This window comes from Sylvia atricapilla, chromosome 2 (genome assembly GCF_009819655.1).
Source record: "Sylvia atricapilla isolate bSylAtr1 chromosome 2, bSylAtr1.pri, whole genome shotgun sequence".
In the NCBI taxonomy this organism is placed as follows: Eukaryota; Metazoa; Chordata; class Aves; order Passeriformes; family Sylviidae; genus Sylvia; species Sylvia atricapilla.
The window spans coordinates 15,307,186-15,323,472 of record NC_089141.1 but is presented as its reverse complement, the minus strand read 5'-3'; the positions used below and the strand labels follow the sequence as shown (position 1 = coordinate 15,323,472).

At 37.5% G+C, this 16,287-nt stretch overlaps 1 protein-coding gene across 1 annotated transcript in view; it reads right to left on the bottom strand.

Moving 5' to 3' along the window:
- Positions 1–14,642, bottom strand: part of LOC136373284 (contactin-5-like) — a 56,139-nt gene extending 41,497 nt beyond the window's left edge. The window contains exon 1 of the mRNA XM_066338183.1: positions 14,562–14,642. Within this exon, the coding sequence (XP_066194280.1) occupies positions 14,562–14,642 (81 nt within the window). The remainder of the gene's footprint in view (positions 1–14,561) is intronic.
- Positions 14,643–16,287: the final 1,645 nt, after the last annotated feature.

Sequence of the window (16,287 nt, the reverse complement as noted above, 5' to 3'; positions counted from 1 at the left end):
GAGTTCTTGAGCTCCCTCTGCATGTGCAGAGGAAAAAGTAGCAGCCAGGAAAAAGCTTCTACCTTTAAAAAAAGTATTATAAGGAGCTATACATTTTTTTTCCTCTTGTTTTTCCCATCTTTTGTCTATCTGATACTGATACTGCCCAGCAGACACATCATGACTCGAATATGTTCAGTAAAATGGAACCCCAAGTCCATGAGAATAATTTTCAGAGATGTAAGGATATTTTCAAGACTCTAGTAGCTTCAACAATGTTTGATAAGTAGGGTATCTAAAAAACAAAGTAATGATCAGCATAGAGATACCTGTATCAAGAAACAAAAAGAATCTTCTTCCTTGGCAATTCAGCAACTTTCTTTGGCTTCATCCCTTTTTCTCACCCAGTATTTCATGTGCTTCTGAATTTAGTAACTTACCCAGTGCTTCCAGCTCAAGGTAGATTCCTCTTTATACTCAGGCCTCAGTAGAGACAAAAACCTGGAGAAAACCCTGACATATCCTCTACAACTTTTAACTGTTAATATACACAGATATAGACGTACAAAAAATTATGATGAATCTTATTGTCTAAATGTAAAAAACATGGCATCTAAAGACAGAATATATTAAGTCAGGTGAACAGAGAATTACAGTGTTGAGGTGGGTGAAGTGACAGTGACAATTAAGGAGACACCCTAAACGGAGTCAGTGGGAGATAGATGGCTTTTTGCCTCTCCTCTAAATTGCAGTCTGAGGCATACCCCAACTAGCTGACTGCATAAAGGTCAGGAGAGAAAAAAGATGTTTTCCTTTCTTATTTACAGCACACACTACCAGGATTCAGACTTTGAAATCTTTCTAGCCCAATTAAGGGCACTGCTGACCTATTTTGCCTTTTCCACAATTACACAGGTATACAAATGATAGTCCGTGAAGACTTTATTTTACGATTTCTTTCTGAATTTTTAAAGGCTGCTATTTGGGCTGAACTAAGCATATGCAATACAGCCTGAACATACTTACTGAAAAATTGTATAATCTCCCTGCCTTTCCTGTGATTCATTGTGATCACCTGAACACAATCTGACATCTCTGTAATCTTTTTTCTTGAAAATTTTTATATGACTACTAGATAGCATGAAGAGCAGGGATTTTTCTAATTTTGAACATAACATATTCATGTTTAAGCCTCCTGATTGAAAATGAAGTTCTATCACCTGTCTTCCTTGCAATGAATCCCCGATAACCTTCTCGCTTTTTTAAACTCCCACCTCCTTCCACCAGCAAATTCTGAATGCTGCAGTTAACAGTCAGCAATCTCATTACCCATCTGCTATAAATCTTCAAAAGCATCACTGTGTTTTGACAGTCAAGAAAGGCAAAGGGAAGCAATAAGCATAACCAAGTATTCTTTATGAATGCAAATATCCTGAAGACCACATTTAAGTAATTTCAGAAATCTAAAGCTATACAACGTAATATGTTGAAAAATTTTCTCTAGGATACAGAGCAGATTTCTTTTTTCTTATTCTTAAAGCATAATCAGTCTTGATGAATGCACTGCACAGATTGCTAATGTGAAAAAGAGACACATTACTAGGAGTTTTATTTCACTGAAACTGAAAGCCCAACTACTTGCTTAAAGTTCAGAGACTTTCTATAAGAACTGATACCATAATTATAGACAACAAACTTTTTAAAAGTGCATGGTCTGCTGTAAGTCTTCAAATTTAACAAGGATCAGACAGTTAGCAGTTTAACTCAGATCTGAAGATAGCTTTTACATGATTTTCACTTTTAATGGACTACATATTCAGAAAATCATGGGTGTTACATAAGTTAAAATTTATTTATTTATTTATTTTATTAATTGATTAATTAATTGACCAACTAATGTGAATATCAGATGTGGAAACAAATGCAAAAGCTCAAGGAAACACCACATGAAAATTAAATTCACACTTTTTCTGGCAATTTTATGCCAGAATGTCTTCTTTTCCAGAGGAATATGGGACAACTTTCACCAAAAACACTAAATCAAATCCCATGAACTATGCTTCCCTCTCATATCCCATGAACTATAACCCTCCCATGCAGTAGGGAGGATTGTGTTTACGAAAAGAGGAAATCCTCCACAATGTCCTAGGCTACTGTTACAAAAGGATAGGTTGGACTTTTCCTTTGGTTGCCAAACAACCGAAAAAGAGAAACTTAAAGAATTATAAATATATAAAAATTTTTCAAAAGCAATGTCATACAAAAAAACCTCAGTAACCTTGTTACGTATGTACAAACAAAATTCTGCTAGGGAGCTTTTCACCATGTGGTTGAGAAGAGCACACAGGAAATTGCCCTGTACATTTTGGGTCTGTGTGTACAGCAGAGATTCCTCAGAAAGTATAGATTTAATTAGTGAGGTTCAGAAACTACAGTATATTAACATGCAGGTTTGCTTTTATAAGCACAAAAGTTGTATTGCCAGGTACCTGCAGCATTGTACTCAACCTAATGAAAGCCACCTAGAGTTTGACACAACACTGAGCAATTGCATTTTTTATGTTTCCAAACTGAAGTTGGTTCTTCTACAAGCACTTTAACTCCATTGGACCCCTGGGCTTCCAGTTTGAGCCCAGCCAAAACACCTGAAATGTACACGTGCCCTCGGTAAAACAAAGGAATAAGAGCAGCTGAGAATCATGAAAATGAATACAAATGAATGAATATTTCTTGTATGAGAAATATAGAATGTTACATGCTTCATTTAGCCAATATAATACAGACTGCAATCTCAGAGCTCCACTGAAGTGTGAATAGCCTCTAATAAACTTCTTGTGTACACATGCACAACACACACACAACAGCTGGGATGCTTTCCAGTCTTGGCAGGGGGCACTGCCACATTACTGCTATACTTCAGACACATTAGGCAAAGCATCAAACAAAATGGGCTGTTACCCAACATAGGAATTCTCTTCCAACCATCCTCCATTTCTCCATGCCCAACCATGGTCCTTATCTGTTAATTATAAGCTAGAACTCATCTATTCAATTTTTTGTTTTGAAGAGGATTTTTCTTTTTCAGTGCTGCTCCCTTCAGAAGTCAGGATTGGCAATGAGATATTTGAGCAGACATAGCAAGGCATGTATTCCTCAATAAGCTTTTGTAACTGCATCACAAGGGGACTGTGCAGCCACACTTCATCAGACATGGAGCGTGAGATGCATCCACAGCTGGTACACAAAACCAGTGGGAGCCGCCTGCTGCTTCTCAAATACCTCCCTTCCCATCCTGCAAACTGTCCCTACGTTAATGGGCCATTTTGGGGTGCTTGCCAGATGCCATTTCAACAGGCTCCATGAGCCTGGCTGGCCTCACATGCTCTGTCCCACAAACAGGCATGTCACGACACACGGGCTCAGCCTCTCCCTCTGGACCTGACCTTCAGTCATCAACCTTCTGAAAGGCTCCATGGTTCCCACTTTTTATACAATTCATCCCAGCAAATAGTTTTCCATTCCCAGAATGGAAACTGGAAAAGCATAAAATGTGCTCATGCGGCTGTTACTGAGGCATGTCCAGTCAGCATGTCCAGGCACCTTCTCTGAAAGAATTCACAACAAAGTCCAACCTCCTAAAACTCCTCTATCACTTACGCTTGCATATAACTTTAATTCAATCTTATTTTAATGATATTCAATAAATAAAAGAAGTAGGGACATGTGGCCTAGAAAAACTGTTCTTTAGAACATCTACTCCATCACCTCTTAACACAATAAAAACTTTTTCTTCCTCCAATGTTAGGGTCGTTTTTTAAGTTTTGTCATTGGATTCTTCCTTCAAAAAAGGAATTTCAATTCTTTAAAATTCAACAAAAAAAGGTTAGAGAAGGTTCTGTATAATCTTTACAAATGCAAAAGAATTTATCTGTTATTATTATTTATCTGTTATATAATTTATGTTATTGTTATTGTATCATTCTGCATGTTAAGTTTAACATTCCAGAGCTCTAAAAACAGAAGCAGCAACATGATACATAGAACCTGTGTTAAAGTACTCTTACGATGAACTAGTTTGAGTTCTGTCAACATATTACCAACTATGAAATAATCCACAAACATCTAGATAAAACAGTAGTTTTCTATGGTCTAAACACGAAAAGAAAGCCTCAATTTTAAGATTTTATGCAACACAAAGAAGAAACTAGTGCACTTTGCCAGTAACCTTTTGCAGTTTTGATCTATTCAAATAGCGCAAGGAATTACTTCTATGCAATATAAAATATCTCTCCCACTTATTTTCAAAAGTAAAAAAGAACATAAGAGTTCACATTGCCCTCATTATTATTCACTACATGATGCAAGAGGAAAGAAATGAGAAAAATTAAAAAAGCAGGAGCAAAGACCAACCATAATAGCCTGAAGCAACAATTTTGAAAGGGGAGCTTAAGCACCCAGAGAGAGACCAGAACCTGGATGTCCAGCTTCAGCCTTCAGTCACACTGTGCTGTGCCTGAGACTCCAAATGACCTTCAGCTAAAGGGTTAGACTCAGACACACTGTTGAAAATACAGTAGTATAATGTTGGGGATTGCAGTCAATGTGAAACTATTTATTTTTTTTTATTTATTTTTTTTTTAACTAATAGCACTGTCCCGAAGAGCTATTTCATGTACAACAGATTTTACATAATAAAAAAAGATGAGTACAAGAAATTAGAATAATAAAGCCTCCACATGCCACACGTCCTCCTAAACCCTTGGTGCTGAATAGTCGTCTGGCAGTCCAGTACCAGAAAATCAGGATAACTACAGATCTGCTGACTCCTTTAAAATAAGAGAAAACTGACAAAGAGCACAACACAACTATGTACCCCAGGAAAGAAAAGCAGCAATCTGAGATGTGCCTGTGGAACAACCTTTAAGTTACTCAACAGCTGGAACATCCCTTCCTATGAAGGGCTCACATCCCTCTGAAGGATCTGAAAGACCTCTTTTAATCCCACACTGGAATACCAAATCCATTTTACAATCTTTCCTCTTCCTCTTACCTCCCTTCCAACTGCAAGTGTAACAAAGATTGTTCCAGCTGAGGCAAATTCCATAACTAAACCTTAAACAGGTTTAAACAGAAACCTCCCAGCACATAAGTCACTCGTTTCCCTCCTTAGCACAGAGTTTAACTAGACACACAGTGCCTGTGTCTGTAGTTTCCACAAATCAGTAAATCTGTGTACATTTACAGAGCTACTCTCATTCTTTGATTGTATTGGAAAGCAAGGGGCTATACCAACTAGATAAAATATTCAAGCACCATATGATAGACAAAGCACAATATTGAAAGAGGCAGATTAGATCATTAGACTCGACAGGATTGGATGGAGGGAATTTTTAGCCTCCACCACAGTATTCACCTGGGATAGATTTTAGGCCAAGTACTACAAACATTTCCTTCCATGCCAATTAGAACAGAAAAAGAAAAAAGCAACAACTCCTGTTGCTGAGGATCTTTAACCCAGATCACTCTACTGGCCCAGTTCACAGCCCAGATTAATAAACAACTGAGAGAGTGACAAGCTATTACAAGCAGAGGAAATAAGTGGCCAGGAGAGAATAGTACTACTTAAAGCAGATTTTCCAGCAAGGAAAATGTGTTGTTAGACTATGCAGTATGCTTCCCCATATTTAGACTAAGGAATTTAGAATAAGGAATACATAAAATGCAATAGCTCAAATAACCAGTGCACGCTGTGGGATTTCTCTAAGACCAGGAGAACTGGAAACATTCTGTAGTTCACTTGTGCAGCTTCAATTAAGGCAAATTGAATTAAACTCTCCCTTGAGGAGGACGTCTGTAGCTCTGCTCCTCCTTTTCTGAACAATTCCAGATGTAGGTGTAGAACATTTTCAGTTTCTCTCTGAAGAATTCCACATGCCTGGCTGTGCTCACATCCATACGAAGAGGTGAGCTTTTGGGGAGAGGGCATAGGGCACTAAACAATGCTCAGTCAATAGTCGGTACATGTCTGATTTTACAACTTACGTCTGTTTAGAGGGGCTTCCTTCCTTCCTTAGGAACAGACAAGTCTGCTGGAAACAACTCAGAGATGAAAACACTTCTGTAGCTGAACAAATGGAAGCTGAGTATTGTGTTGCTCATATTCACACAGCCAGTGGAATTTCATTTTCCTTCTCTCATACCAGAATTTATCTCCTGCTTAATAGTTCTTCTTTGCTCTTCCTTTCACCTAATTCAACCCAAGGTACTAATCAGGCTTCCTTTTCAAATGCCAGCAGTACCCTGACTTCTGTGGCAAGGAATCATCCTTCCAGTGAGGGTCTGCAGGTTCACCTTAACATTTTGAAGCTCAGAGACTAGAGTTGCCACTCTTGGAACACACCTTTGTGTTCCAAGAATTTTATATTCCTGCTTGCTCCCTGTTGTTTGTCTGGCTCGAGCAGGAGTGACAGAACTCCGGCAGGTGGAATTGCTGGCCACAGGTCATTATTTTTTCTCCTTCAAGGAGACATCTGTCTAGAATGCTCTTTCCCCCTCAAGAGCAGGGTTTAGGAGATCAGCTCCATTTTACTGAAATTCATGAAAGCTTTCAACACCCACAGAAGCTTCCCTCACTCCACTAAAAGGCTGTGACATCAAAGAAATTATCTATTTATTTTTAAATAGCAGATCACAGAGCTACCCTATGAACAAGAGACTATACTAAATCAACACAACTAATACTTTTTTAAGATTTGTTTTCTCGTTCTCTTCTAATGAAACATCTGGGGACACCGAGCTACATCCCTCCTTTGTCAAATGGCTAAACAGAAATTCCAGCTTTGGCAAAGCAGTGAATTCAATGTCTAGCTGAAACTACTGAATGTGAGCACTTTAAATCCACGTCATGCAGGATCTCAACATCACCTAAAAGTATATTTGAATTAAAATGCAGGCAGCATAGAGTTGTTAGGTGGGAATTTACCTGTGATTTCTGGGCGTCCAGGAGCTTGGACTGCAGGCATTCATCACTGTTACAGTGGACATGTCAGGAGAGCTGGTAGTTTGAATTCAAATCCCTGCCAGTTCTTTTCAAAATAATAAATCTAAGACATTTATTCAGAACGTGCCTCCAGATCCTACTGGCAATGGTAAATCCATTAAACTTTGCTTTCACTGTTCATGATGTTTATAAAAATAGTAGGTGGAATTACAAACCAGCAATACAAAGGTTGGTATTTTTTCTCCTCAGATGTAATAATGAACTGGATAAGAACAAAGTTGACCCAGGGATTTCAATACAGAAACTTTCATTGGAAGCCTGAGCAGGAGTGTGCAAACCCATGTTTTTATGTCAATATAATAATGGCATTTCTACGCCCATTAATAAGTATGGATCTACTGCTGAATTCATGGTTGAAGTGACATCATAAAATGAGTTATATTTCTTCTTAAACTATATAATTAACTCTTAATGAACCCTTTCCTTTTCCCAGTAAATTCAATTTTGTCTAATCCTCGGGTTTATGGTAATGTTGAGCTCATTAAAATGTTACTTAAAACTCATTAAAATGCACACTGAGAGGTAACAGCTTCATTGCAGTAATATGTTGTAAAAGAAAAAAAGAATGCTTTATTATCATTTAATTGTTTCCAAAACTGAATACATTTGCATAGTGATGAGGTTCACAGGATATTTTCAGTAGTGCTCAATAATTAAGCAGCTCAGTAATTAAAAATGCATTTTCTAAAAATAATTTTATGTTCCTGCTTACTCCCTGTTGTTTTTTTCAATTGGGAGAAGTGTTCATGTTGATACAGTTTACAGAACTGAGAAACGGCGATACCTGAATTGACATTAAAAAAAGATAACAGTTAAAGCCCTTGGTAAATTCCTGTTTCAAAATAATAAGGTAAAATTGCCACCAATATATATTACAAGTCAGACTTCCTAAGTCATATAATATCCCTCCAATCACTTTTTCAACACCAGGGACAACCAGGAATTACACAGGGACCTTTCAGTTGCAAAGCCTTTCTCTCATTTTCATAGTTTATTGCTACCACAGGTTCATGATAGAATGCCCAAGCAGAGGTAGCTGGGCCTTGGACTTGGCCTGAGCTTGGCCAATAATAAAATTCTGGCCAAAAGTGTGCCTCAGGAGTAGAATTTTCCTGTACTGTAATGGTGGATATTATTGTGGGTCATAGATTTATACTCAACAAGGAAGTCAAATCACATTTATTTTAACTTTCTATTGGAATAAATTGCTGAGCTGGTTTAGAAAAATTATATGTGGTAATTCAGAGTAAAAATATAGGGGTAAAACAGTCGAAAGCTAGGGATAGAAGTTACATCTTCTCAGCAATCTCAACACTAAGGGTGTCTGGGGTCCATCATTTGCCATGCAACATTAGAGTGGGAGATATTTTGCCAGCTTTCATTTCAGCTCCTGAAGTAGGGTTGATAAAAAAACTTGCCAGGGTACACAGCCCAGACTGTTGGATGGGAAAAACAGAACTTTGAAGCTTTGAGTCATTCAAGGAACTGTCTAACACAACACCATTTAAGATGTCTTGAAGTATTAATTTAATGCCAATCAATGTTCTTTTCTGTGGCTTTCAAATATTAATTCCACTTCTATAAAATACTTTTTTTTTTTAACGTACAGATATCACAATGCACTCAGTATAGATTTTTCTGACTTGTGAAAGTTGATTAGCATGCCAAAGACACAATTAAACTTAAATACAGATGCAGCACATTAGACATGTTAGTGTAAGGGGAACAAAAGAGAAAAGTGGTCTGTGAGCTTTCAATCTCTGTGCCATTAGTAGGGAATAACAGACTAGAATAAAAATAATTTAAAGAAAAAAAAAAGTGAAGGACCAACCAGATTTAGGAATTTCAACAGCTGAAATTATTGTATGTAATAGGACAGGGTTTCTATGGTACCCTGGTTTCTATGCTGGAATGTACAAAATGAAAACCAGTTATCTGGTTTACCATAGATTTCCTGGGTGAGTCTGGACAATTCACTGATCTCAGATCCCAGATGCAGATGGATGATCAGACTTCTTTGGCTCTTTTTGCTGATTATTTCAATAGATTGATCTCACTGATCTTTACAATCTCCTCTATCTACTTCCTACAGTTCCTCACACAGTGATCCAAATGACAATTCTGTAATGCCTAACTTAATAAAATTCATAAAAAATATCCAGGGCACTTTTCCAGTTAGACATCAGTATGTGGGCTGAAAATTGTTGTTTAACACAATAAGCCAGATCATATTTCCTAATTTTGCTTTGGATATTCCTTGATAAACCTAACTTTTCTGATGGAGACTACTATTTCTACACTAATTTACATCTCATGTTCTCAGTTGTTTCAAAAGAAAACAAATAACTTGTCTTTTTAGAGGAGTAAACAATCTCTCATTTTATCTTTATTGCACGCACTAGCAGATAAGTTATGTCATTTCTCCCAAACACTCAGCAAGGTTGAAATAAATAATTCTGAAAATAAGTAACTGGCATAATAAGAATTAATGCTGAAAACTCTCTCCATTGAATTCTCTTCTATTAAGTAAAAAAATCAAATTAGATACCATAAATATAAACCAAAAGATGAATGGTACACTGAGAAGTGAAAAAGGGAAAGAAAAAAAAAAAGAAATTACATATTATATTTACTAGTTTTCCTCAACATAAGCACTGTGTAAACTGAAAAATCAGCAACAAAGTTTGTTTTTAAAAAAAAAAAAAGTATACTAAAGCCTCAGTACTATAGATGCTATAGATGGAGGGATGACTGGACAGTAGGAATATTAGGAATATGTAGGTACAACTGGTATTAATGCAGGATTTGTGAAATCACAGCTGCACATATTCAAACCTCACAAACAGAACCTCTTACATTAATTTTATGAACACAGAAACAACCATTTTGTTCTCAGAGCTGATATAATAATTTTAAAAAGAGGAAAACAGAGGAACAGTCCTTTCTTGCTGCCTGAGTCGTTTTGCTCACTGCATCCCTCTGCTGCTGAGGGATGAAGCTGGACTGAGGTGGGATGAGCTGTGCTCAGCAGCAGGACAGTGCTTGAGGAATTTCAACCACTTCAGGTTATTTTTTAACTTGTAGCAAGGAAACTGCCAGATGCAAACAGCATTTTGTACTGTCTCATGGTATGATATAGTGGTCATTTAATGACATCAGAGCTCTCTTTGTTAGAACAGTATAATGCAGTCTTCTTTACTGTGTCCTTGCTGGGCTTCTGCTGCATGTTGCTCTTTCCAAACACACTATGGCTTTTAGCTAATGGAATTATCCCAAAAGGACCACTGAACACCTTGTGAGTCATCTAACAAAAATGGAAGACTTGAATGAGGGTTTCCAAGTTTTGTTTCCACTTCTTCTCCATATCAAGACTAAAGACACTTGGGTCATGCAACCTCCATGCTAATGAGGAACATTTATTCAAAAACATTGGAAATCCTTCCATTGCCTGCTTGGAACTAATCTCAGTTATAATGATGGTTCCTAGAGTGCATATATATATTCTGACTTAGTTCAAGACTCAGATTTTTACTCCCACATACTGCTGGAAAATCTATACAGTAATAATGGCAAAAAGGTAGGGGGGGGAGCCCCCTCCAAAAAAAGCCAAACCAAAACAGCAGAAAGAATCACAAACTGGATATCTTGCTATGAAAAACAAGACTGATTTTACATTTGTGTTTTCCTAATATTTTCTGCAATAGTCAAAAAATGAGGTTCACTGGTGAGTAACAATAATCACCCTCAGGTTCTAAAACACATCCAGAACTATCAACTGTGTTTCAAATTTTTTAATTACCACGGCTTCTGTGTACCTTAGTCTGTATTTTACATTTCTTTCATGAAATATCAAGTCTTCCACCTCAGTACTTGACTGTCAGAGGTATTTAGCATCAGCACTAAAGCACGTCTGCTCAAGGCCACACACCAGCCTCACTGGTGCCCTCCCCAGCAATTCACTCTTTCACAGCTGCTAGAGACTTCTACATGAACACAGAGGCAACCATATCCCATTCTGCTCAATTCTTTAAGTTCTTTATGCTCTTGAATATTTAGAACTTCTCAAGCTTCCCAACCTACACAGTACTAAAGACTTCTATAAAAGGGAGAGTGTCCTTGATTCAGCCCAAATCATGACTAGAGGGGCTGCCTGTGATCAGAGGATGCCCTGAAAAATGACTGCCCAAGATTTCCTTTAACTTTAGAAATGCTGATTAGATTATCTGTTGTCTTTATCGTTCCTGCAGATTTCTTCTGTTGAGATTTGTACTTACTGCTGCTTTCAGACTTTGTAAAAAGTCGTATCTGCCAGAGATTTTAGAAATCTTTTTAGAAATAGGGGGGGGGGGGGGGAAATAGAGAAAGCAAAGGGAAGAGAAAAGAATGGATGGGGTGCAGGGGAAGGAGAAAGCTAGTCTGGGTATTTTCCCATTTCTTATTTAAAATCCTAAAAATCACCTGTTCAGACTCCCCATTCTCCACCCCCTAATGAGAGTTGTTAGTAAAAAGAAGCAGCCCAGCCCACCCCCTGACGTCTTTAATTGACTTCCCATGGAGTGTTATCAAGAGGCACTGAAGCAGGGCTAATGGTGCCTGCAGATTGCTCACACATGGCATGGCTGGCATTCCTTGGACCTTAAAAGGGCTAATAGGAGAGTGTAATCTCCCCTCAGCATGGAAGCAAAGACCATGAGTGATCTGGAAAACACAAGTAATTAGAAAGTATTCTTCCCCAGATGGAAGGGAGGTGGGAAATGAAGATAAAGCTGGTACCCAACCATGGAATTTCCTATTATGGAATTTCTGAGCATAACAGAGCATTATTTCAAAGCGTGTGACAGTCAATACTGAAAGGAATAAGCCCATCTCACATAGAAATGTGAGTTACTAATTTTTACCTGTGGTTGAACACTTCACAGAGAGATATACAATGGGGGTCACTGAGAGAAGGAGCTTTTAAAACTTTTTTTTTTTCCATAAGCATTTCTCCAATAACTTCAGTAAGACCTTTGAACATCATATTTTTTACTAACATTGGCAACCTTTGAAAATCTAAAATATTTTCATAATTGAGACTCTGAAGCACTTCATAAACTCTGAAGTAGTCTCGCTGACCACTAAGAGGAATGAAGAAATATTCAAGTGTTGCTTCACTAAAATAAAATTGTACAAGTCCTATGAAAAGCATCCAGAAATACCTGGGAGTCTAAAACAGGTATTGCAATGCTGCTAATTCAGGTTGCAGTGGGAAATTTGATTAGTGCAAAAAACCTGCAAAATGTCTTTAATTTTCACTCTGCAACAGGCATATTTTTATCCTCTAGATATTCCTAAAATATATTTAATAATTAGAGTACTTTAAAAACAACATTTCAAAAAATATTTTCAAGGAAGATTAGCAAAAACGGGAAATCAGCTGTGATTTCAACTTGATTGCCCCACTGTGAAGGCAGTGATTCATGAATGTTAAAGAGTGGATCTAAATAAAAAGGCAGGATGCTGTCACAGATATCTATTAAAACATTTACACACACATACGCACACACAAAAAAAAAGGCAAAGTGAAGCACCATAAAGTTGACCTTAATGAAAAATAAACCAAAAACAAACCACTAAAGATATTGTCGCCGTGATGTCTTCATTTAGCTGTAGAGCAGGTGATAGCATAGAAACACACACTGATAAAGCTGGACCTCCCTGGTGAAAAACACTGCCTGCCCCTGCCTTATTTGAATTGTTGGACATTGTTAATGAAACGGGGAGAATGGTGGAGATTTGGTAGATATAACTTACTTGGCTTGACAAAAGCCTGTGATAAGATTCTTGACAAGAAACTATTAAAGAAAATAAATAACCACAGGGTAAGAGGTAAATTCTTGTTGTGGATTAAAAATTAGCTAAGTGAGAGGAAACAAAGAGTGGTAATTAATGGCTGCTTCTCCAAGTCGAGAGAAGTTAAGAGCTGGGTACCTCAGGGATCTCAAACAGGACAGGTGTTCAATACATACAATTAATGGGTTCAAAGTGAAAGTACACTGAAAGTAAAAGCAAAGCAGTGAACAGTGCAAAACTGTACTCCAAAGGAAAAATATTGCAGACATCCAAGGATCTCAGGATCCATACAAGGATCCATTGAATTTGAGATACAATACTGAAACAGCAGGCGACATTTAATTTTATACAAAGATGAAGGCATATACATTTGGGAGGGTTACTGAAGGTCACCTATGTGCTCCAAGTACATTTGGAATAACAATCTAACTGGAGATAAAGGGGTGAAACAGTCAGAAAAAATAGAAGCAGTGAATTGCGGCAGTATGACTTGCAGTCAATTTAGATTATTTCTGAACTCCAAAATAGTATTTTACAATTGACACACAAAATTTCAGTTGTTTTTTTGTTCAAATACTTCTGCATTTTCCCAGCCTAATCACTATACTAAAATGAGAACTTTTCACAGCATTTTATTTTCAATAAATACAGTTCAACCAGCTGTGTTCATCCTTTTGTCTAGCAGTGCCAAAAGTGCCATACAATTATCAACATCTGTTAAAGTGCTTTCCAAATTTGATTCCAAAAACATGTACTTCTGTCTCCTGCCTTGAATCCAAATATAGAAAGAATAAAAAGCAGCACAAACAAAGAATCTATCAAATACCAGATGCAATTGTAGGGCACAGCTACAGAGACACATTAAAACTGATCCACCCCATGTATTTACATCAAGCTAATCCAGCAGACCCAGACAACTCTACAGTCAAGACAAACGATGTGAGTTTTACCACTCAGTAGCAACCCTGGAGTATTTGCCAGGAATCCTGGGAGAGTTTACATCATGTTGCCACCATCAAGTAATGTCTTTGTCATGCAGACATACTCAAAGGGGACAGCTGGACTGAGGCTGATTGTTTAAAAATTAGTGTAGACAGTTAATGAAGTTAGAGTACCAAATGCACAGAACATCCAACTGGCAATGTTAATAACTTTTTTGATTAACATTTAAATTTTATGGCTACTTGGAGTGATGACCTTAATCTGAGCAGATTTTCATTTACTCTTCTCCCAAAATACATTACTAAATATTCACTCATTAAAAAATGGTACTATACTATTCTTTAAACCATAATATATGCATAATTTCTCCACTGCACCTCTCTGTAGTCATACAAGTAATCCTGGCAGTTCAGCTACCCACACAATAATCTCAAAACAAGAGTTTAGAAAGACTGAGTTAGACTGGCAGCATTGATCAGATGTGGTCATGCAAAAAACCTGCTTGTTTTAAGTGCCCAAGGAAGGTATATAAAAGAGCAGAGCTCTCCCTAAAGCAAGACTGCCGATGCTCTTCAGCTGTCTCCTTGACATGGAGCACTGAAGCAAGACTTCGTTTAAAACATATGTAAAAAAATTATTTCTATTTAGCTCTTTTCCAAAGAAAGCTCCCCCTTCAGAAATTATACATCCAGTTATATATGTTTCAATAAAAATGGAAATTCAGCAATTCTCCATCCATTTAGGTTACCCTTATTGCCTCTGGTAGACCAGTGCTCGTGTACTCTGCCTTCCCACTGCCCCATTTCCATGCCTGGTGATGTAACTCCATGCTCCAACTTTCATTGCAGGCTACCCCTACTACTCTTCTGCTCTTCATTAAATCTGTGCACCCAAAATCCAGCGAAGTGGGTCTCAGCCTCACCCTCCATCACCTCAGACCCTGCTGGCATGTAGCAAGCTCATCTTTTTTTTCCAGGAAAAACAGGCTGCTCTGCCAGTGCTGTAATCTCCACTTGCTGCTGCCTATGGAGAAGGGTGGACGTGCTCAGGAAGAGGCAGCCACAGGGTAGAAATCCAGGTTTGGATCTACTTCATTCCTGTCCTGCACCCCCAAGGGCTCAGAGTGGACCCTGCACTGCTCATGCAGATGGCACAGAGAGGGAGGGAAGGATGGGGAAGCAGAGGAGAGAGAACTGGGTGAGAAGAGGAGCAAAGGAGGCAGAGGTAGACTCTCAAGATGGTATGATCTTCAACCTTTCTTGGAAAGGCGGATTGAATGAGCTAGTGACAATGTCAAAGGGGAGAAAATCAATCCTGGTTTTATCCAGGTCCACATGTGAACACAGTGGGAACAGTGTCTGCTGCCCTGGGGTGATCCATTTATTCAAGAATGAAGAATCAACATGTATGTTTGTACAGGATATTTCCAGTTAGCTTAACAAATCACCTTCCTAGTATTTTTTTCTTAGTGTTTTAAAAAGTGTTGAAATGAAATATTCAAATAATTTGTTTTTCTTGCATGGTTTAGCAAATACTGTTTTTACAGTTTCCAATGGAGCTTCCAAATTTTTCTGTTCTTTCTGATATTTAACTGTTTCAGTTGAATGAATGTTTCCGAGTGCATTATTTTTTAATTGTATATAATTTCTGGTCACTTTAAAGAAATACATAATTTTTTGTATCTTACCTTTATTTCACAAGGGCCTTTGACCACAGACTACAGATTGTCTCTTGTACTTTCTGAGAATTAAGTTCTTCCTTCATATTTAGTGTAATCATCCATATATCATAACATCCACTTTACCCTTGAAGAAATCTCCAGGGAAAAAAGAGAAATAGCAGCAAACAAAAAGATAGAAAGCTGTTGTAGATTTTTGGAGTAGGAAATACCTGTTTTAATGCTTACCAAAACTTGGCATAAAGAGAAAAAACCCTTAGCTTTGCTTTACATCAACAATTAGCTTTTTTATCTACCTGTTTAATTAAACACTTTGCTGGAAAAAAATAGCTTTTTGCATGATGAGCCTGTACTGTGAAATTCAACATGAGGCATTCCATCCCTACTCTTGAGAAGACATAAACAGTAAAAATTACTTTAAAAAAACCCAACCATAATTTAAGTTACAAACTTATTAATTTTAGCATTTAATTTCAATTTTCTTGCCACTACCTAAAAGACTTTAAGCCTGCCTAAAAAGGTAGTCTGAGATGCTTTGTATTAAGCAGCTGAGTCAGCCATTACCATGCTCACAAAATATGACAGAACAATTGATTACTGCCTCTTTTCTTTGTGCCTTCCAGATAACTGTTTTCCTTTGAAGTCAGAGGCCAAGAGATAAAACATCTGTTATCCTCCAAAGCACTCTTTTTAACTGGGGGTGTTCCCATGGCCAAGGAAACAGTGGTGTAATTACTATTTTGTTTCTAATAATTAGAAAATTGTTGAATAGATGATGTAAGTATAGCAAAGCTTT